The sequence below is a fragment of the Camelus ferus genome, chromosome 19 (assembly GCF_009834535.1).
Source record: "Camelus ferus isolate YT-003-E chromosome 19, BCGSAC_Cfer_1.0, whole genome shotgun sequence".
NCBI classification, from domain to species: Eukaryota; Metazoa; Chordata; class Mammalia; order Artiodactyla; family Camelidae; genus Camelus; species Camelus ferus.
In genome coordinates, this window is record NC_045714.1 from 19,673,401 (window position 1) to 19,691,095 (window position 17,695).

At 52.7% G+C, this 17,695-nt stretch overlaps 1 protein-coding gene across 1 annotated transcript in view; it reads right to left on the bottom strand.

Moving 5' to 3' along the window:
• DTD1 (D-aminoacyl-tRNA deacylase 1) overlaps positions 1-17,695 on the bottom strand; it is a 122,870-nt gene that overhangs the window by 89,620 nt on the left and 15,555 nt on the right. Inside the window, exon 4 of the mRNA XM_032461763.1 lies at positions 7,441-7,547. Within this exon, the coding sequence (XP_032317654.1) occupies positions 7,441-7,547 (107 nt within the window). The remainder of the gene's footprint in view (positions 1-7,440; positions 7,548-17,695) is intronic.

Here is a 17,695-nt window from a genome sequence, read left to right on the forward strand (position 1 = left end):
GAAAGGAGTCAAAGGAGCGCACTTTCCAAGAAGAATCTTCACAGAAGAGCCATTCTTTTGCGGTTCACATTGGCAAAAGTAACGAAGCTGGTGGAACCAGGCCAGTGGAAAGTGGCCACTGTGAGATTCTTGACCCACCACCAGCGAGGGGAACCTGGCGTCTGGGCACCACCACCTCGTCCAGCCCTGGGTCTGCGCTCCACGCCTCTGACAATCACTTCCACAATTTCCACAATCAGTGAACACCAGGGAATAAATCCTTTCTTTTCTCTGACAAGCTCCAAACACTTAGATTTAGAAACTGCCCTGACAACATAAGCTAAATGGTATACATAAATCAAATTCAATGTAAATGTTGCTTCTTGGGCTTTTTACAATTTCTTCTTATAATTAAAGTTTCTTGCACGGAGGGAAAGCTGGGCAGCCATGAAGCACCTGTCCTTACACTGACCTGAAGAAGGGGAACGGAATCCCTAAAGTTTGCTTTTTGTTTTAACCCCATCAAAAAGAGGTTCTGGTTTTACGTCCCGTCTGTGGCCAGGAATGACTCAGGACCAGGGTGAGCGTCACACCCCTTGACGTCTAGTGTCTGATCTTACCATAGAAACTCAAAGAAACTCAGAACCCCTTCACATCCCGCACTGGAGGCGGGAACGGGGTCCTTCGTATAGTGAACTCTGGGAGGCCAGACTTTGCACGGCGTCCTAAGGCTCAAACCACGGTACAAAAAATTCAAACATGAGTCATTTCTAGAAAAGCTCTCTGGTGGGAGGCGGAGCAGCAGCGCAGCTGAGAGCCTCCAGGGTGTGTCCGGATTCTGCCCACAGCTCCCATCCACCTGCTGCAGGGGCTCCACACTGTACCCCCACCACCCCTTCCCCGGCCTGCACGACAATCCGGTCTCGTGTGTGGTTAAACATAAAAGACCAGTCCACTGCCCACGAAGCCTCGACATCCATGCATTTCATTAAACTGCAATTCTCCAAGCAAAGACTTCGGTGTTGAGCACCCTGGGTTTTTATCCTAGTCCAATCACTCAGTCGACCAGGAAGTCGATCAATAATTAATGAGAAAGGCAGTCCATGTCTGGTACCCCAAAAAACAAGAGAACTGTACGTTGCTTTTCAACTAAAACCTGCAGGAGGCTGCACCATGGCCATCTCGCCCAAGCGCAGGGCTCACCTCCCTTGAGAAACAAGTCGTCCCGCAGCACATGCCTCGTGCCTCGGTGTCACTCAGCAGAGGGGCCGTCATCGTCACCGACGTGTCGAGCAGCTGCTGCTCAATCGGCTTCTCCCTGGCACACGTGTGACTGTGCCAAGAAGGCTCCACGCTCTGGGAACGTTTCCATCTCGGCTGTGAGTATGCCGAGGGACTGAGGGGCACTGATGAATGACAACGGCCTCACGTGTGACCTCAATATTCCAGCCCAGCCATCCTGCCTCCTGGCAGCTGCAGTGACACAGGTTATAAAGTATTTTCAGGCATTTCAGCGGTTTGGGGGTGGCGGGGGGGGATGGTCCAGAAGAGACCAACGCCCAGAGCAGATAAGACGGCCACCTCGGACTGTCCGGCCGCCTCCCGTCCCACAGCTCCGAGACACTGGGGAGCGTGAGGCACTCGGGAGACCTGGTTAGGAGCGAATCAGCTACTCGTCTGCCTCCCACATCCAGACACGCCAGGAACTCTGGTTCAGAAAACCTGGGGCGGGGGGGTCCAAGGCTCTGCCTTTCAACGCGAACCCCTGGAGGCATCGAGTCAGTGGGCCCGCGTGTAATCCCTGCGCACAACAGCCCCCAGCCCCCTGGTACTTCACTCTGCTGGGGCCTTTGGAGACTCTGAGGAAAGCCCCGGGCCCTCCCAGCAAAGGCACTCGCACAAACAGACACACCGAACACCTGCAGGGCGCGCCCAGGGCGGTTTGTGAACCCCTGAAAGTCCGCGTGACCCAATTCACACCTTCTCTCCCCTTCTCTTAAAGACCAACTGGATTGAACGAGATAAACCCTTTGTCAGTCAGACTGACAAACGCTGGCCAAACACCTCTGTGAAGTTAACAGTTTTAACTACTGAGCAGTCCTTTTTAAAAAATTATAGGAAGAGCTTCATTTTTTATTTCTATCACTTCCAGATCATTCTCTGTCTCTCCATTGGTAACACAGAGTTCGAACGAGGCTTTCTACAAAACACCACTGACTGGCCGAACATTTTCTACAATTACCTGGGACTGTAAAGTTCCTAATAAATTAGCTGAAAACCTAAGAATCTCCAATTATTAAATTACTGCTGTGCCCAGTGTATAAATCGCTGGCAGGATAACTTGACCTCCCTCCCCTCGGAACAAAAAAGATGTTAGTTCAACTCTGGCAGGTCATGTCAGTAACATAAGGAGTTTGTTTTTTTAACACATCCACAAATGAGATTAGAAGATTAAAATAACTAAGAATCTGCCCAAAACACATACACAGGAAGAGCACAGAAACAAAGCCTTTAAACCGTAAGGGCACTGTTAGTGCCCTGAGAGAGCCGTTCAAAGCAAAACAGATGTTTTGCTCCAGCTGGAGATTAAGAAATGTTTTCTGCACCAAGGTAGAAGAGGAGACGATCACAGTTTTTAACTTACCAGCCATATTCCAGAAAACAAACCCTTTTCAACTTTTGCAATTTCGGTGACACGTTATGGATTTGAGACAGTGAGACGAAGATCAACCGACTGATCAGTTAATCAGTCTCAGGCAGAGAGTCACGTATCTCTTGGAAGGGCTTTTTTTGAACCCTGTGGTGTACCCATTTAGGGCAAGCATCTATATGGAAACAAATTGAAATGGTAAAGCAAAGGTCAGCCCTCGCAGCTCCCCAACCTGGAGCCAGCCTGCGTGGAAACTTCTGCGCGGTTCCTGACCTCTCCGACCAGCTGTCACACAGGCCCCGGGCAGGGCGCCCCGGGCTACCAGCCACCGGCAGAGGCCCGGTTGCTGTGAGCAGGGGGGCCCACAGCCTTCACCCGAGCCCTCCCCAGGGGGCCATCTGTGTCCTAACACAGGAAAGGGGATGTTGATGCTGAAAGGACAAGAAAACTGGGGTGATTCCACAGCCTCAGGGGTCTGGCAGGTACCAACGGAGAGCTAGTGACAAGGATGAATGGAAGAGCAACAAAAACTCTGTGACAAGGATGCTCTTGCTAAGTTCCCCCTTTTGTCTGAATCACATTTCCGTATAAACAAAGCTGGCCCCTCAGTCGACATCTGTCCTATAAATCACGTGACAAAATGACCCTGTGACTTGATGAAGGGCAGGACCTGGTGCCCTGGAGGCAGCCTCTGCAGCGGGTCAGCTGGAGCCCGGCTCAGGCTCAGGCCCCGCAAAACCTCGAGCTGAAACCAACAGACTGGGGAGTTCGCGTCTGGCGCTCAAGCCTGGAAAAGGATGAAAAAGGGAATACATACATTTCAATAAATGCCCTTCTGCGGAGAAATGCAAACCTGTGGGCATCAACAGAGCTCTTCCTTCTACTCAGAACGCTCCTCAGAGACGGCCCCTCCGACAGCCGTGCGGAACTGAGACCCCTCTTCCCGCGCCTGTGACGGGGCTGCTGCCTGGGACCTGGGCTGTCCTCCGCTTCGCCTTCTGCAGCCCGCGCCATGTGCTACTGAAGAGACACCCCTGTCCCTGGGAGTCCCAGTAGTGAGGCTGGATGGCGCTCTGTCCCCAGCCCCTCTCCAGCCAACATGGTTCCCTCTGACCCTACAGAAGCCACCAGTGTCTCCACGCAGACCTCCCACGGTTTCCAGGCTGAGGGGACGGAGACAGCTCTAGGTGAGGCGAGGGTGATACTCAGAGAAGCAGAAAATTAAAAGCTTGGGCACCGTGTTTCAGTGGTCAGCTCATCCCACTGATTTGTCCATAAGCAAGTGCACCAATTCAAAGATGTGCGTTTGAAGGTTCCTTTCTTTCAGCTCCTTCCAGCATTTCCACTAAGTGAGGTTCACAACCGCACTAAAAACATGAAACTATAAATAATCAATGGCCACACCACGAACTGGGAGGGCCCTGGGTCCCGGGAAAGAGCCCCCAGGTAGGGAACGCCCCTCCTCACCAGCAAAGCCTCGTCTGCTCTCACCCACGTGCAGACCCAGGCCGGAGAGACTCAGGGAGACGCCCGCACGGAGAGGAAGCAACTGGGATGAAACCAGAGCGACAGTCGGTTTCTGTCAGGAAGGGCTGGCCCGGGGGCTGAAACCTCCCACGCCCAGCCACCCGCGGGAGAACTTGCGCACCAGCCACCTCCTCTAGGTCATACTCGGATGTTCCTCACAGAACTGTGTCCTTCCACAAAAATGCAACAGGGAAACTTCTGCTGGTGCTTCTGCAGCTGCTTCCACACCCCATTCCCCCAGGAAGGATGCTCCTCAGGGCGAGAACTAAGGCTCTGCTCCCACCTTCTTGTCTCCGCCAGGAACATCATGGGACCTGCACCACAGCCCCACCCTGCACTGGGTGCCGATGCGGCGAGGGAAATGGGCAGGGGCTGCCACTTCCGACACAAGCAGAGCCCCGTGAAGGCAGGCCAACAACTAGCCACCCTTACCAGCCCAGTCTCCACCAGCATAGCTGCATCACCCATGAGCAGAGCGCTGGGCTCTGAAAAACAAGAATCTAGCCCTGCTGGAAAGAACCACTGAGAATGCCTCCTCCGCAGCCCCTCGCATCCTCAGAAGTCAGCTAAAACCGCCAGCCCCCAGAGAGGCCAGGCCGGCCCGCTGCAGCATCAGCCTCCTTGGAACCCAGGACACTCACAGACACGCAGCTCCCGGTCCCAGGACACATGATTCCAAAACAAACTGCGCGCCAGGCTCACCCCCGGGCCCTGAACACGACCCGGAGGGCTGGGGTTTGCAGAGTGTGGTGGACACACGGGAAATCAGGAACCAAGCAGACGGGAACAGACGGAGCTCAGTGCTGCGAAGTACATCACTGGAACAACAGAGCGGCCAGTGGGGGCTCACTTGGGACTGCAGGGTCAGAGGACACCCTCTGCAGAGGAGACAGAGTCCAGTGCCCAGAGGCAGGAGGAGGTGAAGCGTGGGGACAGAGGGAGAGCTGGTGCTCAGTAGGCGGGCCGGAGCCACAGCAGCCTGGGAACGCAGCGCGGCAGATGACTGGAGGGAACTCCTGCTGGAATCCAGAAGCATCTGGAAGGCACTGAAGGCATTTAAAGGAGGAGAATGAGATGGTGGCCTTGTATGGTGTCCTAAACTGTCAACACTGTTCCTTACCTCTGAGACTGTTACTAACCTTCCAGGTTTACGCTCCCAGAATCTGCCCCTAGGAGCAGGGCCAGGGTCACGGCACTCCCTCCCCATCCCCTCAGGGCCCAGCACACTGTCACACACTAAAAACACACTTGATGCATAAACACACAAACACGTTCATTTGCTCAGATGGTTTAAAGACCCTGCATTTTGAAACACAACACAGAAGCAAACTAATTAGCTACATGTCCAAAGAGGAAGCCTGTTCCAACTGAGAAGGAACAGCAGAGACAGGCCACGGGCAGAGCCAGCGCCACCAGCAGGGCCCCTCCGTGCCTACCCTTTGTGGTCTACTGGAGCTGGAGATGGGGGTCTGGGCAGTTTCTAGGGTCCGAGACTGCTGGAGTCTGTTAACTAGAACAAATAACTGAATCTGACACTGGACCATTCATGCATTTGGAGAGAAAGGGCCTAAAAAATTCAAAATTAACAAAAATAAAAGACTTCTTTGTCCTAACAAGGTAGCCTGGCTTGTTAGAGGTTAAAAAGTTCTTTTTATGATAAAGAAGAAAAGAAGGGGTACTGCTTTCCTGCAAAGCGGTTGAAGACCCTAAAGATTTAATGCATTATTCTGTGACTTCTAGAAAAATATTTAGAATGAAAAAAACTCAACTAAAATTTTTTCTCCAAATAGAGTTAAAGTGGAATAATAAACCAAAACCAGAAAACAGTGATCGAATAAAAGCAGAGGGAGCTGCTGGAGGCGGGGGGGGGGGGGGGGCGGCGTCCCAGGAGAGGACGGGGTCCGGTGAAACCGAGCTGAAGACGGTGGTTTTCAGGGATGAGTCTGTCAAATGCACAACCTCAATGTAACCACAGAAAACCAGACTAAGGGACATTCAACAAAACAGCAGACTGGTACTCTTGGAAAGTGACAAGATTACGGAGGACAAGGAAAGGCCGAGGACCTGTCACAGCCTGGAGAAGACGAAGGAGAATGACAACTAAATACAATGTGGGATCCCAGATCATCCTGAAACAGAAAAAGACATTAGAAAAAAACCAGTGAAATTACAAGGAGGTTTGTAGCGGAGCCAACAGTACCACGTCAGCATCGACGCCGACGTTCTGAGGAGCGGACGACGGTTATGTAAGACAACGCATCAGGGGCACTGGGGAGAGAGCGCGTGGAAACCCTGAGTCTTTTCAACTTGTCTGTAAAGTCTCAAATTACATCAAAATAAAGTTTAACTTCTCATGTGGATTTTTCCTTTGTGATTTTCTTTAATGTTATCAGTAATTCCAGGAACCTCAACTATCACCTTTGAAGTCCAGCACGGCTGCGTCAGATATGTTCCTGCTTCTCCGTCAATCCAAATACTCAGCAACAAAAAAGGAAGGTTATGTTCCCCTTAGAAATGACGGCTGTGAACAGGTCAGAGCTTTAAGTTTACATAAGGCTCCCCGCACCAGTCCTGCCTCATTCCACTTCACGGAGTCCCAGAAAGGGAGGGAGAGGGTGGGGAGGAAGCACAGACTGGCCCCTCAGCGCCCCCCTCCACCTGCCCGCCTGCCTCTCCAAGGCCATTAAGTGGGTGCATTAATTAAAGCCTTCGGAACTGCTAAGCGTCTATGGAGAACCACACAGCTTACAAGGACTAGCACAGACTTCTTTCTCAATTTTAATTAAATTTTTTCCTGAAAGCTACAGAGTTGGCAGCAAATCCAGGTCAGACACTGCCTTAGAAAAATGAGGATTTACAAAGAACCTCGGGAGGCGTATCTACCCACACCTGGATAAAACCCACTCCACGAAGCCACTCCACACTCAGGAGCCGGGTCCAGGGCCGAGGGGAGATGTGCCGCTCCTCTGCTGCCCCCCAGCGGCGTGTGGGCGCCAAGGCGCCTCCCCGGGAACAGCCCGGACGAAGAACTGGGGACACTGTGCGTGCACCCCAGAGTCAGGAGGAGGCAAGGCAGGAGTACGGTCGCTGCCTGTCACAGCACTAAGGAAATACAGGGGAAACAGGGGCATTCTTGAGGAGGGATGTATTAAAATAAATTTGAGGTTACTGCAATGAAGCATTTTCTCTACCTCAAACTGAGAACCGCTCCAGGGACTAAACTGAAGCCTAAAGACGTTACCAGCTCCCAGGTGACAGAGCCGACACCTGACTTCCAGGCTTACCTGCTTCGGGTCGGAGGTCGCAGCACCGGGGGCCGGGGATTCCAGCTCTATGGTCACAGGCCCATCGTTCTGAATGTGGACTTGCATGTAGGCACCGAACTTGCCATCTGTAAGAGCAATTCCCACGGTTACGAGAGCTGGAGACCTCAGATTAAAGCACACCTGGATCAGTGTGATCAGAAGCCCGGGGGGAGGGAAATGCAAAATCAAACAGCAGAGGGCCTCTGCATGCCCCTCAGGCCGGGCAGAATGAAGAGACCTGCAAACTGAGGGTCGGGGGAAATGTGGGTTCACAGGACACAAACCAGTAAGAAGGTAAACTGGCGGAGCCACTGTGGAGGGCATTTTGGTGCTGTATTCAGTACAGCGCGAGTCGGACAAACCCTGCAATCCTAGGATCACGCTTGGGGAGGTCTACCCTGGAAACTCTTGCACGAAAGGAAACACTCAAGGGTGTTCACTCTGGCAGTGTTTATAAAAGGAAAAGTGGACCCCAAGTGACTGTCCCTCGGTGGGGGAATGCTGCATAAACTCTCCCTTCATTCCTCAACAGAATACACGGCAGATCCCAAACACATAATGTGATATTTAAGAAGTTACCTGCAGTGAGGACACATCATTATGACTTCATTTATATGATAGTTTCAGATACTCAAAACAAGCTGTATCATTTATGGAGAAATACATACATATGAAAAAACATGGGCAGGAAAGATGAAAGCCAGACACAAGCTGGAAGCAACATTCATTCACGTGAAGAGAAAGCGGGGTGGGGGATCGGACAGACATGAAGCAAATGTGACCACCGGGCTGGCGAGCACACTGATGTCTGCTACCTGTATGCTTCATAATTAAGATTCTTAAACATATTAAATATAAAAGGCAGGGAAAGCTTAGAAGTCTCCTCAAGGAGAACCTCATACACTGCCCTGGGGGTGGCCCGCAGGCCCCTCAGTGTCAGGTGCGGAGGGAGGACCCTCACCGTGAGGTCAAAAGGCAAGTGCCACCCACCTGGCTCCTCACAGGACAGGACTGCCCAGAGCAGGGGCCGCTCAGCTGTCCCTGCCCCATGGCCCTCTCCCCAGTGAGGCAGCAGAACCATCCTGTCCCCCAGGGCATGGTGTCAAGGTGGCCACGGGCTGCCCTAGTAAAGAGTGCCTGTCTATGTCCTATTCCAAACCTTCTAACACCCAAACCCACTCCAACTGTCTGATCAACCCCCAAACGCTGACACTTACAAAGAAAGCCCAGCCTTCAAGAGCTGACGCTGCAGAATCACCAGAAGGCCAAGTCTGCCCATCCGAGCACCTCTGCCCCACTGGGACTAAACGCTGCTGATGACACGAGCCAACACCTGCTCGAGTGAGCGGCGCGGAGGGTGACCGCACACCACGCCTGATGGACCCAGAAGGAAGAAAGGCGCTGGGTCCACGGAGTAAAGACAGCCCGAGCCCTGAGAATCGGAGAACCTTCAGGAACTCTTCTGCTCCCTCCCACATTCAGGTGCAGAGGAAGCGTGAGACCCACTCCCCGCCTAAAAATCACTCACTGCTTTTCACTCAGCAGCTAAGTGCCAGGCGCAACGCTGGAGACGGAAGACCCCGTTCAGAGGTGCAGACACGAACCCCAGGGTCCAGTGGGGGACAGATGGGCACCCGGTGGTGACTGACAAACGGCAGAGTAAGACCATGAGGAATTCCCACCCTGGAGGCCAGAGACGGGTCAGAGTTCCCTGCTTAGGGGAGGGGGAGGGAATCAGAAAGGCCCCCGGGATGGGGCTACACTGGTCCAGGACTCAGGCCCAGCCGCCAGTCAGCTCCGAGGCCTGGGTGGGTTTTTTAACCTCCCCACGGCTCAGCTCCTCACCTGCCCCACAGGGATACCTGCGAGTGGACCCACGTTGTGGTGAGAGTTCAAGGAGACCGAGCACATCTGTGGACAGCGGCAGCACACGAGTGTGCAAAATCAGCATCTGCTCGCACCTTCATAAAAAGGCACGTTCGAGAGGCAGGACACAACCAGAGCAACGCTTCCTAACCACGGGCCGCCAGGTGCTCCCTGAACAAAGATGCCACATCACAGACTCAGGCAGGGAACCCCAAGCCTGCCTCACCGTCCCAGGGGACCAGGCTCACAAGACCCTTGAGGAGAGAAACCTACTTTGCTCTTCCCTCTGGTGGTCCCCAACCCGAGGGCAGGGGGCCCTCATTTCACATGGAACATCCTCTCCGTTGCGGACCACCTTGGGGAGACACGCTGAGGAAGAGAAATGCTTCCCAGGGTGGGCCTGGACCAGGGCCCCTCCAGCTCCCTCCCCGAAGGCGGCTCAGTCCCGGGTCCCGGATAGCAGACCCGCCGCAGTGAGGGGACCTCCCCGAGCCTCAACTCCTCCCCACCTACTCCAATGACCCTTAACCTCATGGAGGTCTGAGCAAAACGGGCACACCAACCGCTGGCTGCTCTCAAGCACAGACAGCAGCACTGGAAACTGTGAACCCAAGCTGCTCACTGTTTTTCGAGGCCAGGTTAATCTAGTTCCCACCGGGCGGCCAGTGTGCTCAGATGACAGTGACTTCCTATCAAGTTAAAGTGGCCATTCAAAGCTTCAGAGCTTTGGTTTTATCCATGTCAGAATAGCTAAAAAGACATCAGCTGGGAAGGAAATCGTGTGTTTAATTACAGGCTAAAATTATGGCTACAATTAGTAGCAAATTTCAACCCACTGCTCTCCTCAGGGAAGCCACAGGCTGACTTGGGAGGAAAGGAATTATTTCCGACCTTGAATTTCTGTTGCCAGGACACACGGCATATGCTTCACTGTGTTTATCTTTCCAAGTAGCAAGAAATTTATCTTCTTTTCCTGTTTTTCTTCAGTTAGGAACAGAGCTATTATCTGCATTTCCATTTGTACAGACAATAAATCCAAAGACATGTTTTAAGAGGTCTTAAAATGGTAACATTTTTTCCAGCCCAGATCAAAGAGTAAAAGCCCCCAGAAAAATGATACTGGCCAGGGAAAATAAAAACATTTTTAAAAATCACCTTAAAAGACAGAAGCATATCTACAAAACTACATCTGGGCTCCAATGGTGATATAATCAAGTTGTTTTTAAATATAAGTTCCACATGTTTCCAGCAGGAAGACTCCCCACTGGGGCCAAGCTTACAGGGTCCGAGGCCCCTACCAGCCCCAAACCAGAGCGTCCCATTTACCTGCAAAGGCTGAGGTCCACGCCCCTTTGAACAACGCCTGACTGCCTGGTACCACCCACTGAGGAACCGTGCCCCGCATCTCTGCCACTGGCTGCCCTAGGACAACAGCAGCATGGTCACCACGAGGAGGGAGCACGTGCCTTAGTCCAGGGAGGGCACCAGCCTGGAGCCTGGCAGCCAGCGCCCAGGAAACCTGAGTCACATTACCACGGTCACTCCTACCACGGTGGTAGGTGGGCAACGGGAGGGACAGCATACGGGCAAATTGGGAGGGTGGTAAATTGCGGTGGGTGGGGGCAGTAAACCAAACCGAAGCAGCATGCTATGGAAGAAAAATGGGGAGAGCAAAAAGCTCGTATTCTCTGCTCTCTGGCGTCGGCCCAGTGCAGCTGTGGCCCAGCTGGTGCTCGGCCTCCCACTGCAAACGGGTCCCAGGACCCCAGCACACACCACAGAGCCTCAGGCCAGCCCGTCCAAGCTCCCTCCACCATCACAGTGCATCCTACCCACCCAGGGTTCCTCTTGGTTCTACTTGCAACCTGTTCTGAGCCTGGGCAGGCAGGGAAGAGGGTGTGACTGATGGAGACCCCAACGAGGAGTTACGGGCTGGGAACCAAGAAATCAAGCAAACATGTGGAACTGGGGGGCTCAAAATAAGCATGTGGCTTAGGCGAGTCAGGCTGGAGGAGTCTGGTCCCCACGGGAGTGTGGCCCCAGCGGGCACAGTGCTATGACAGCTTTGTCCCTGCTACAGAGTCAGAGCACTCCCTGGCCCCCAGCTCCCCAGAAGGCTCAGCCCATATGGCCACCACCACTGGGGCAAGGATGCCAACACAGTGGCAGACCCAGCTCAAGAGGGCCAGGCAAGCAGAGGTAAGGGCTCTGAGAGCTTCAGCAGAGACCGGGCTACAGGAACAGCATTTCCTAAGTAACCTGGCTGGGGAAATACTCAGTTGTCAGAAACAGGGTATGTTCCAGGCCCTTACAGCCCCGGCAGCCAAGTTTCTCAGAAAGTGAGGGCCAGGCCCAGGCAGGCAGGTCAGAACCATCCCACATTCAGGACCGTGAGAACAGCAATCCTTGGAAGCTGGCAGCTTCTCCCCAGGCCCAAGTCCCCTCTGACTGCTGGCCTCTGCCTGGCTCTGCAACAGTTCAGTCCTCAGAGGGAGACCCCTCCTCCAGGCAGCAGCCACCCTGGGCCTTGGACTCTGCAGTCAGAGACACTGGGGGACAGGCCCTGCAGCCGAGGGTGGAAAGTGCGTCCTCACAGGAGAGTGAGGGCACCCGCCACCAAAGCGGCCACCCCAATTCCGTATCAAAGACCTAAGACTAGGGGGCATCTTCCAGGGAAACGGATGGTAAATGTTGAGGACCAAAATCAACCTCTAGCTGCGAGGTTAAATGCCCGTCTGAGCTGATGCTCTAAAGTGGTAGCTTCGAGGCAGTTGGTGTCACCCTTCGTGTATAACAGGGAGGCTCCAGGCGAGGCTGTCCCTAGCATCAGCCTCGCTCATAGTCCCTGGGCTCCTGCTGCCAGGGTAGCTGCGTCGAAGGCTGCCCGGTCTCCTCAATGAGGCACAAGAGAGCAGTGGGTGCTGTAGGCCCGAAGGGCCCACGCGGACCTCTGTGCGACAGAGCCAGGACATGGCTGCCGAAAGAACCCAGACTTCCCTCCCCGGGAGCTGCCGAATGAGAAACCACAGAGGGCGGCTTCAGGCCATGGGATCTGATTTCAGACTTTCATTCCTTAGGACTTGAAAGTCTTTGAACTTGAATATGGCACAGAACTTAAACCTGTAGCTTTTCTGTGACCATGGGAGAAGGCTAACAGTTAAATTCAGTGCATCTCCGTGTTGTTCACATTTTATTATGAGTTTCTCACGTGTTTTATTATCAGAATATATTAATATTGTCACTTAACCTCACTGCACAACCTCTGGTGTGCTGCGCTGGGCCTGGCTGGACACAGCTTAGGACACAGACTAGGGGAGAAGACCTCACCCTGGGAGCAGAGTGGTCCTGGAGGCGCTTCACAGCAAGGTTCTGAGCCAGCTCAGAGCCTCTAGGGACAAAAGACACACAGCCGGAGCAGCCTTAGAGTTTAAGGGTGGATCCAAATCGCTGAGCCTGCAGACTCTGACCCTCCCCTGAGTGGGGAGCCCCCGCAGCCAGAGGGAGCCTTTGCTCAGGGGCCCTGCCACCAGCTCCCGTGCCCCCCAGGGCCAGAGCCCCAGTCCTCAGGGTGGCATGCACCACACACGTATACGTATATACATATTGCTCTTACAACTACTGCTGGGAAGACAGAGTGACTCTGAAAGTCTTCCAGACTTGAAAGCACATTATCACCTTCAGATCGACATCATTGGGGGGGCGTGACCCACTCGGCTGCCATGGAGGCAGGAGACCCACGAAGAGGCTGTCGTGATCACTCAGGTGAGAGGTGATGACAGCCTGGCCGGGGGTGCCGTGTAGAGGCTGGATTCTGTGTGTCTGGATTCTGTGTGTCTGTCAAAGGTAAGGCTGACAGGATTTGCTGACGGACCAGAGTAGGGGGAAGAGGAGTCAAGCAAAGCCCTCAAGTTTTGGACCTTAAATGCATCTATTAGAAAATAAGAGTAAAGGTGAACAAAATAAGGAACCTGGAAAAGAAACCAAATAAACCACACACCAAAAAAGGTGTACAGAATTTTAAAAGTGAAGATTAAAGGAAAATACTGAAATATCAAACAAAAAATATAACTAGAGTCTATGAATTAATTTAAGAGCCAGTTTTCTGAAAAAAAACATTAGAAAATCAGAGAACAAAAGGGGAAAATATATCTAATAAATCACAATGAGAAAAGGGTTATGACTCTAGATATAAAGGTCATTCTAAATCATCAAAAAAAAAATATGTACACTTTCTTCCAAAACATTTGAAATTCCAGCTGGAAAAGAGACACAGGAAATGAACTGTCCGCAGGGTTCCAGGTGCTGGGATCCTGACCAGGGTGGTGACTAAGGAAGGCTGCCCAAAGGGCTGCACTGACAAGTTCTATTAAAAGAGATAATTCCTGTTCATTAAATTGGTCCAGACCAACAGAAGACAATTAAAAGCCTTCCAATTTATTCTGCAAGGCTATATTAGCCTCATAAAAAAACTGGACATGAATATACCAAAACGAGCACAGGCCACTTTCGCCTTTGAATGCAGAGACGCAAACTGTACAGCAACGCCTGGGAGCTGTCTTGCAGGCATGTGCTGGAAGAAGACTATGCAGTGACCAGTGAGGCTGAATCAGCAGCAGCTCACGACCAGGAAACGCATTCACCGGGTTAACACTAAGAGAAAAAGACATTGGCAAAAAATTAACTCTCCTTCCTACCTAAAAATGAAATGCTGCCTTGGCTAAGCAAGGGAAGCTCACTTCTTTTAACTTTAAAAAGACGGCACAGTGACCTCCTTCTTCCGCAGTCAGGTAACTGAGGCACCCCGACAACCTCCCCTGCCTCCCAGGCAGCCCAGCATACCTTTAGAGAGATGGGCTGATTAGGCAAGTACTCAGATAATTGCTGCTGGCAAAGACCGCGGGTGAGGCTAACGTCAGTGGGTGGAGGGTGCCGACTATCAGGATACTTGCATAGTCTCACAGCATCTCCACACACGACACCCACCACCACAAAGAAGAAAGGAGCGACCTGACCGACGGAAACCTGGCAAATAAGGAGACATATTCAACCTAACGGGGAGAAGACGCCAGGCAAACGCACGCTGAGGGACACTCCACAAAACTGACAAAGTGAGTTACTCTTCAAAAGTGGCGAGGTCACAAAAGACACAGGAAGACTCCGGAACTGTCACACCCTGGAAGAGACCAAGGCGCCGCGATGACTAAACACGACACTGGTTCCGGAATGGCTCCTGGGACCAGATGAAGGACACTAGAGGGAAAGCTGGCGAAATTCAAACAAGGTCTGCAGTTTTCTCAACAATATTTTGGCAATGTTAATTTCCTGGTTTTGATAACTGTACTGTGGCCACGTAAGATGTTAGTAACAACAGCTGGAGGAAATAGACCATTTGTGTAACTCTTTTGCTGTCCAGATTATTTCAAAGTAATTTAAATCAATAAAAGGCTTAAAATACAAAGACTTTCAAAAAAATGTTTCATCCAGATTTCTTTTGGTTTAGTTGAGAGGCTTTCTGCCCAAGCCACTGGAAGGCTAGAACCACTGCCCCCTGAAATGGGGAGCCCACAGGTGACATGGCTCGGGTCAAGAAGCCGGAAGGAGAGCTGAGCGCTGGGCATCCTGAGCTGGACACCCCAGTGAGGACACGTCCAGGAGGCGGGCAGGCAGACGAGTCTGGAATGCGGGGTTGGGGAGGCCCAGACCGGAAGGAAAATTCAGGAGTCACCAGCGCAAGAGACGGCTTTTAAAGCCAAGAGATCAGACAAGATCCCCAAGGACTGACCGTAAATGAGAAAAGTTCAAAGACCGGAGCCCTCAAAGGTCACGAAGTTAAGGAAGTAGGAAGAAGTACCCAGGAGAACCGAGAAGGAAGAAAAGTAGGAGAGCACAGAGCCCTGGATGCCCAGGGAAGACCCGTCGTCCCACGGAGGAGCGAGGAAGCAGCAGGGCCAAATCCTGCGGACGGGCCCGCTAAGCTGAGGACAAGGACCGACTCACCAAGGGGAGGGCAGGGCACCTCGCCAAGAGCAGGTAGTGTGGAGGGGAGGGCGCAGGAGGCCAGCTGGAGTGGGACGGGGGTGGGTGGTGAGGACAGACATCTCTTCAGAGAGTGTGCAGCCAAGTAGGGCAGAGAAGCGGGGAAGGGGCTGGAAGGAGGGCTAATAGAGGCGTCTCTACATTTGCAAGCAGGTGGGGATGTCCCAGGGGAGGGAGCAAGAACTGACTCAGGAGACGGGGGGGAGGCGGGCAGGAAGAATGTCCTGGAGAGAGGAGGGCACGGGGGTCAGCCATGGAGAAGGAAGGAGGGCCGGTGCAGGTGCTGGCAGGTGTATGGGATTTCTCTTCTGAGGGCTTCAATTTTCTCAGGTCAACAGCCAAGGTGAGGACAGAGGTTTGAGTGGAGTGAACAGTCACATCGGGGAACAGACGCGTGAATGAACAGGTCAACGTATCACAATGCTGGGCCAACCTACAGGTCAAGGTCAAGAACAAGACACCAGCCAAGGTGGATGTTTCCTCCAGCCACGCTCAGCTCACAGGCGCAGGGCAGGCTGAGGGCTGGCCTTTTGCCAGGGCTGCATTTTTTTCCAAGTGAGAGGGACTAAGACACTATGCCACATACGCTATTCATCTGCTTAATAAACCCCTTGCCTAAAGAAAATAAAAAGAGCCAACTAACTTAGCAATGTTTCTGACTTTGCAGACCCTGAATCAGTATGGTTTTAAACTCCACCTGTGTCCCTGTGGAAAGATTCAGACTTGACCTTTCACCCTGAGTCATTTCATCTCTTCGGATGGTGACAAGAGGGAAAGGAATTTCTTTTCACCTATACCTGTATCTTCTTTTTTAAAATTGCCTTTATTTCTTCAAGTTGAAGTGCTCTAAGAGATTCCGCTGGGCAAGAGGAAGAGCTGGCCTGAAGTTCATGGCCAGACATACGGAGGAAGCTCAGGAAACTAGACAAAAGGACAGAGGAGAGGAAGAGCAGGATGTAGGAATTGGGAGAGGAAGAGGAGGGGTGGGACAGCCAAGCCACCAGAAGGAGCCACCTGGCCTTGTCTCCCTGGACCCAGCGGTGCCGCACGCACGGAGTAACTGAAATCTAGGACGTGATGCCTGAGGCTGTGCCGAGACCTCAGGGTCCTCGGCCACCACGTCATGTGAAACTCCTGCACGGGGCAGTCGGCCTGGCCGCCCCTGTGAGTTCCTGAGTTTACTGCAACAACGATGCCTCTGGCATCACACAGCCCTCGCCAAAGTCTGCAAAACAGGTTTCCACTCAAAGCTCACTCATGCCGCCACTAACATGCTTTAAGTAGTAAAAAGAGAAGGAAATTAAATCCGTAAAAATTAAACACCAACCGTGAAGCAAAGACTAGATGTGTGCTTCCTCCTTCTGGCCCCTTCTCTCTGCACGACACACCTGTGGGAGACTGCAACGCGACAGTGTCCCCCAGAGTGAAGAGCCGAGGCCATCAGAGGGCTGCTGCACCCCAGAAATGTCTTTCCATATTTCTCTAGCTTTTTGCCACCCACGATAGACCAGACCCAGAAGAGAATACATAGGTAGCTCTTTCTAATACTATGAAAGCTGTTGATTTGCTGAACAAACTGACGGAACAGAAGTTCTGGTGTAACATTCATGTTTTTCATAACTATAAAAGCAATGCATGCTCAAATCTCAACTTGGAGAGTGTTAACGATTCCCCCTGACCAGTGCCTTCAGCATTCCCCCGAAGGACGGAGCTTCGGGGAGGGGGCGGGGGTAGCATCTGACCCCAGTCAGTCCAGGAGTCCAATAAAGCACCCTTAGCCTTGGACTCGCTCTGCAGGAGAGGGGAGAACTGATGAATCTGTGTGCTTTTTTCCCCCTGAAACAATGATTTGAAGAGGACCCAGAGAATGGGAAAGCCCTCTGAGCGCATGGAGCCATGGGCTGTGGAGGAGTGACAGCGGCCACAGACCCTCTGCTCCTCCTTCTGCTGCAGGATGGGCCTGCACTCTCCCCTTGAGCTTGGCTGGCTCAGGGACCGCTCTGCCCAGCGGCAGTGATGCTGGGCCACTTTCCAGGCTGGCTCAAGGGGCCGGCACGTCCACTCCTGTCTCTTGGGGCCTCAGCTCTTGATCTGGGGGAAGCCAGCCACCATGTCAGAAATCCAGCTACCCCAAGATGAGCAGGCTGGGAGAAGCCAAGCAATGTGGGGGGGCCCTGCAGGGTAAGATGTGGTGGGGGAAAGGAGGGACAAGATACACACAGGCCACCAGACCCCCCAGCCCAGCCAACACCACGTGGATCAGAGACCAGCGCCCAGCCAAGCCCCTCCTAGATTCCCGTCCCACAAAACTGTGAGGAAGACACAGGACTAT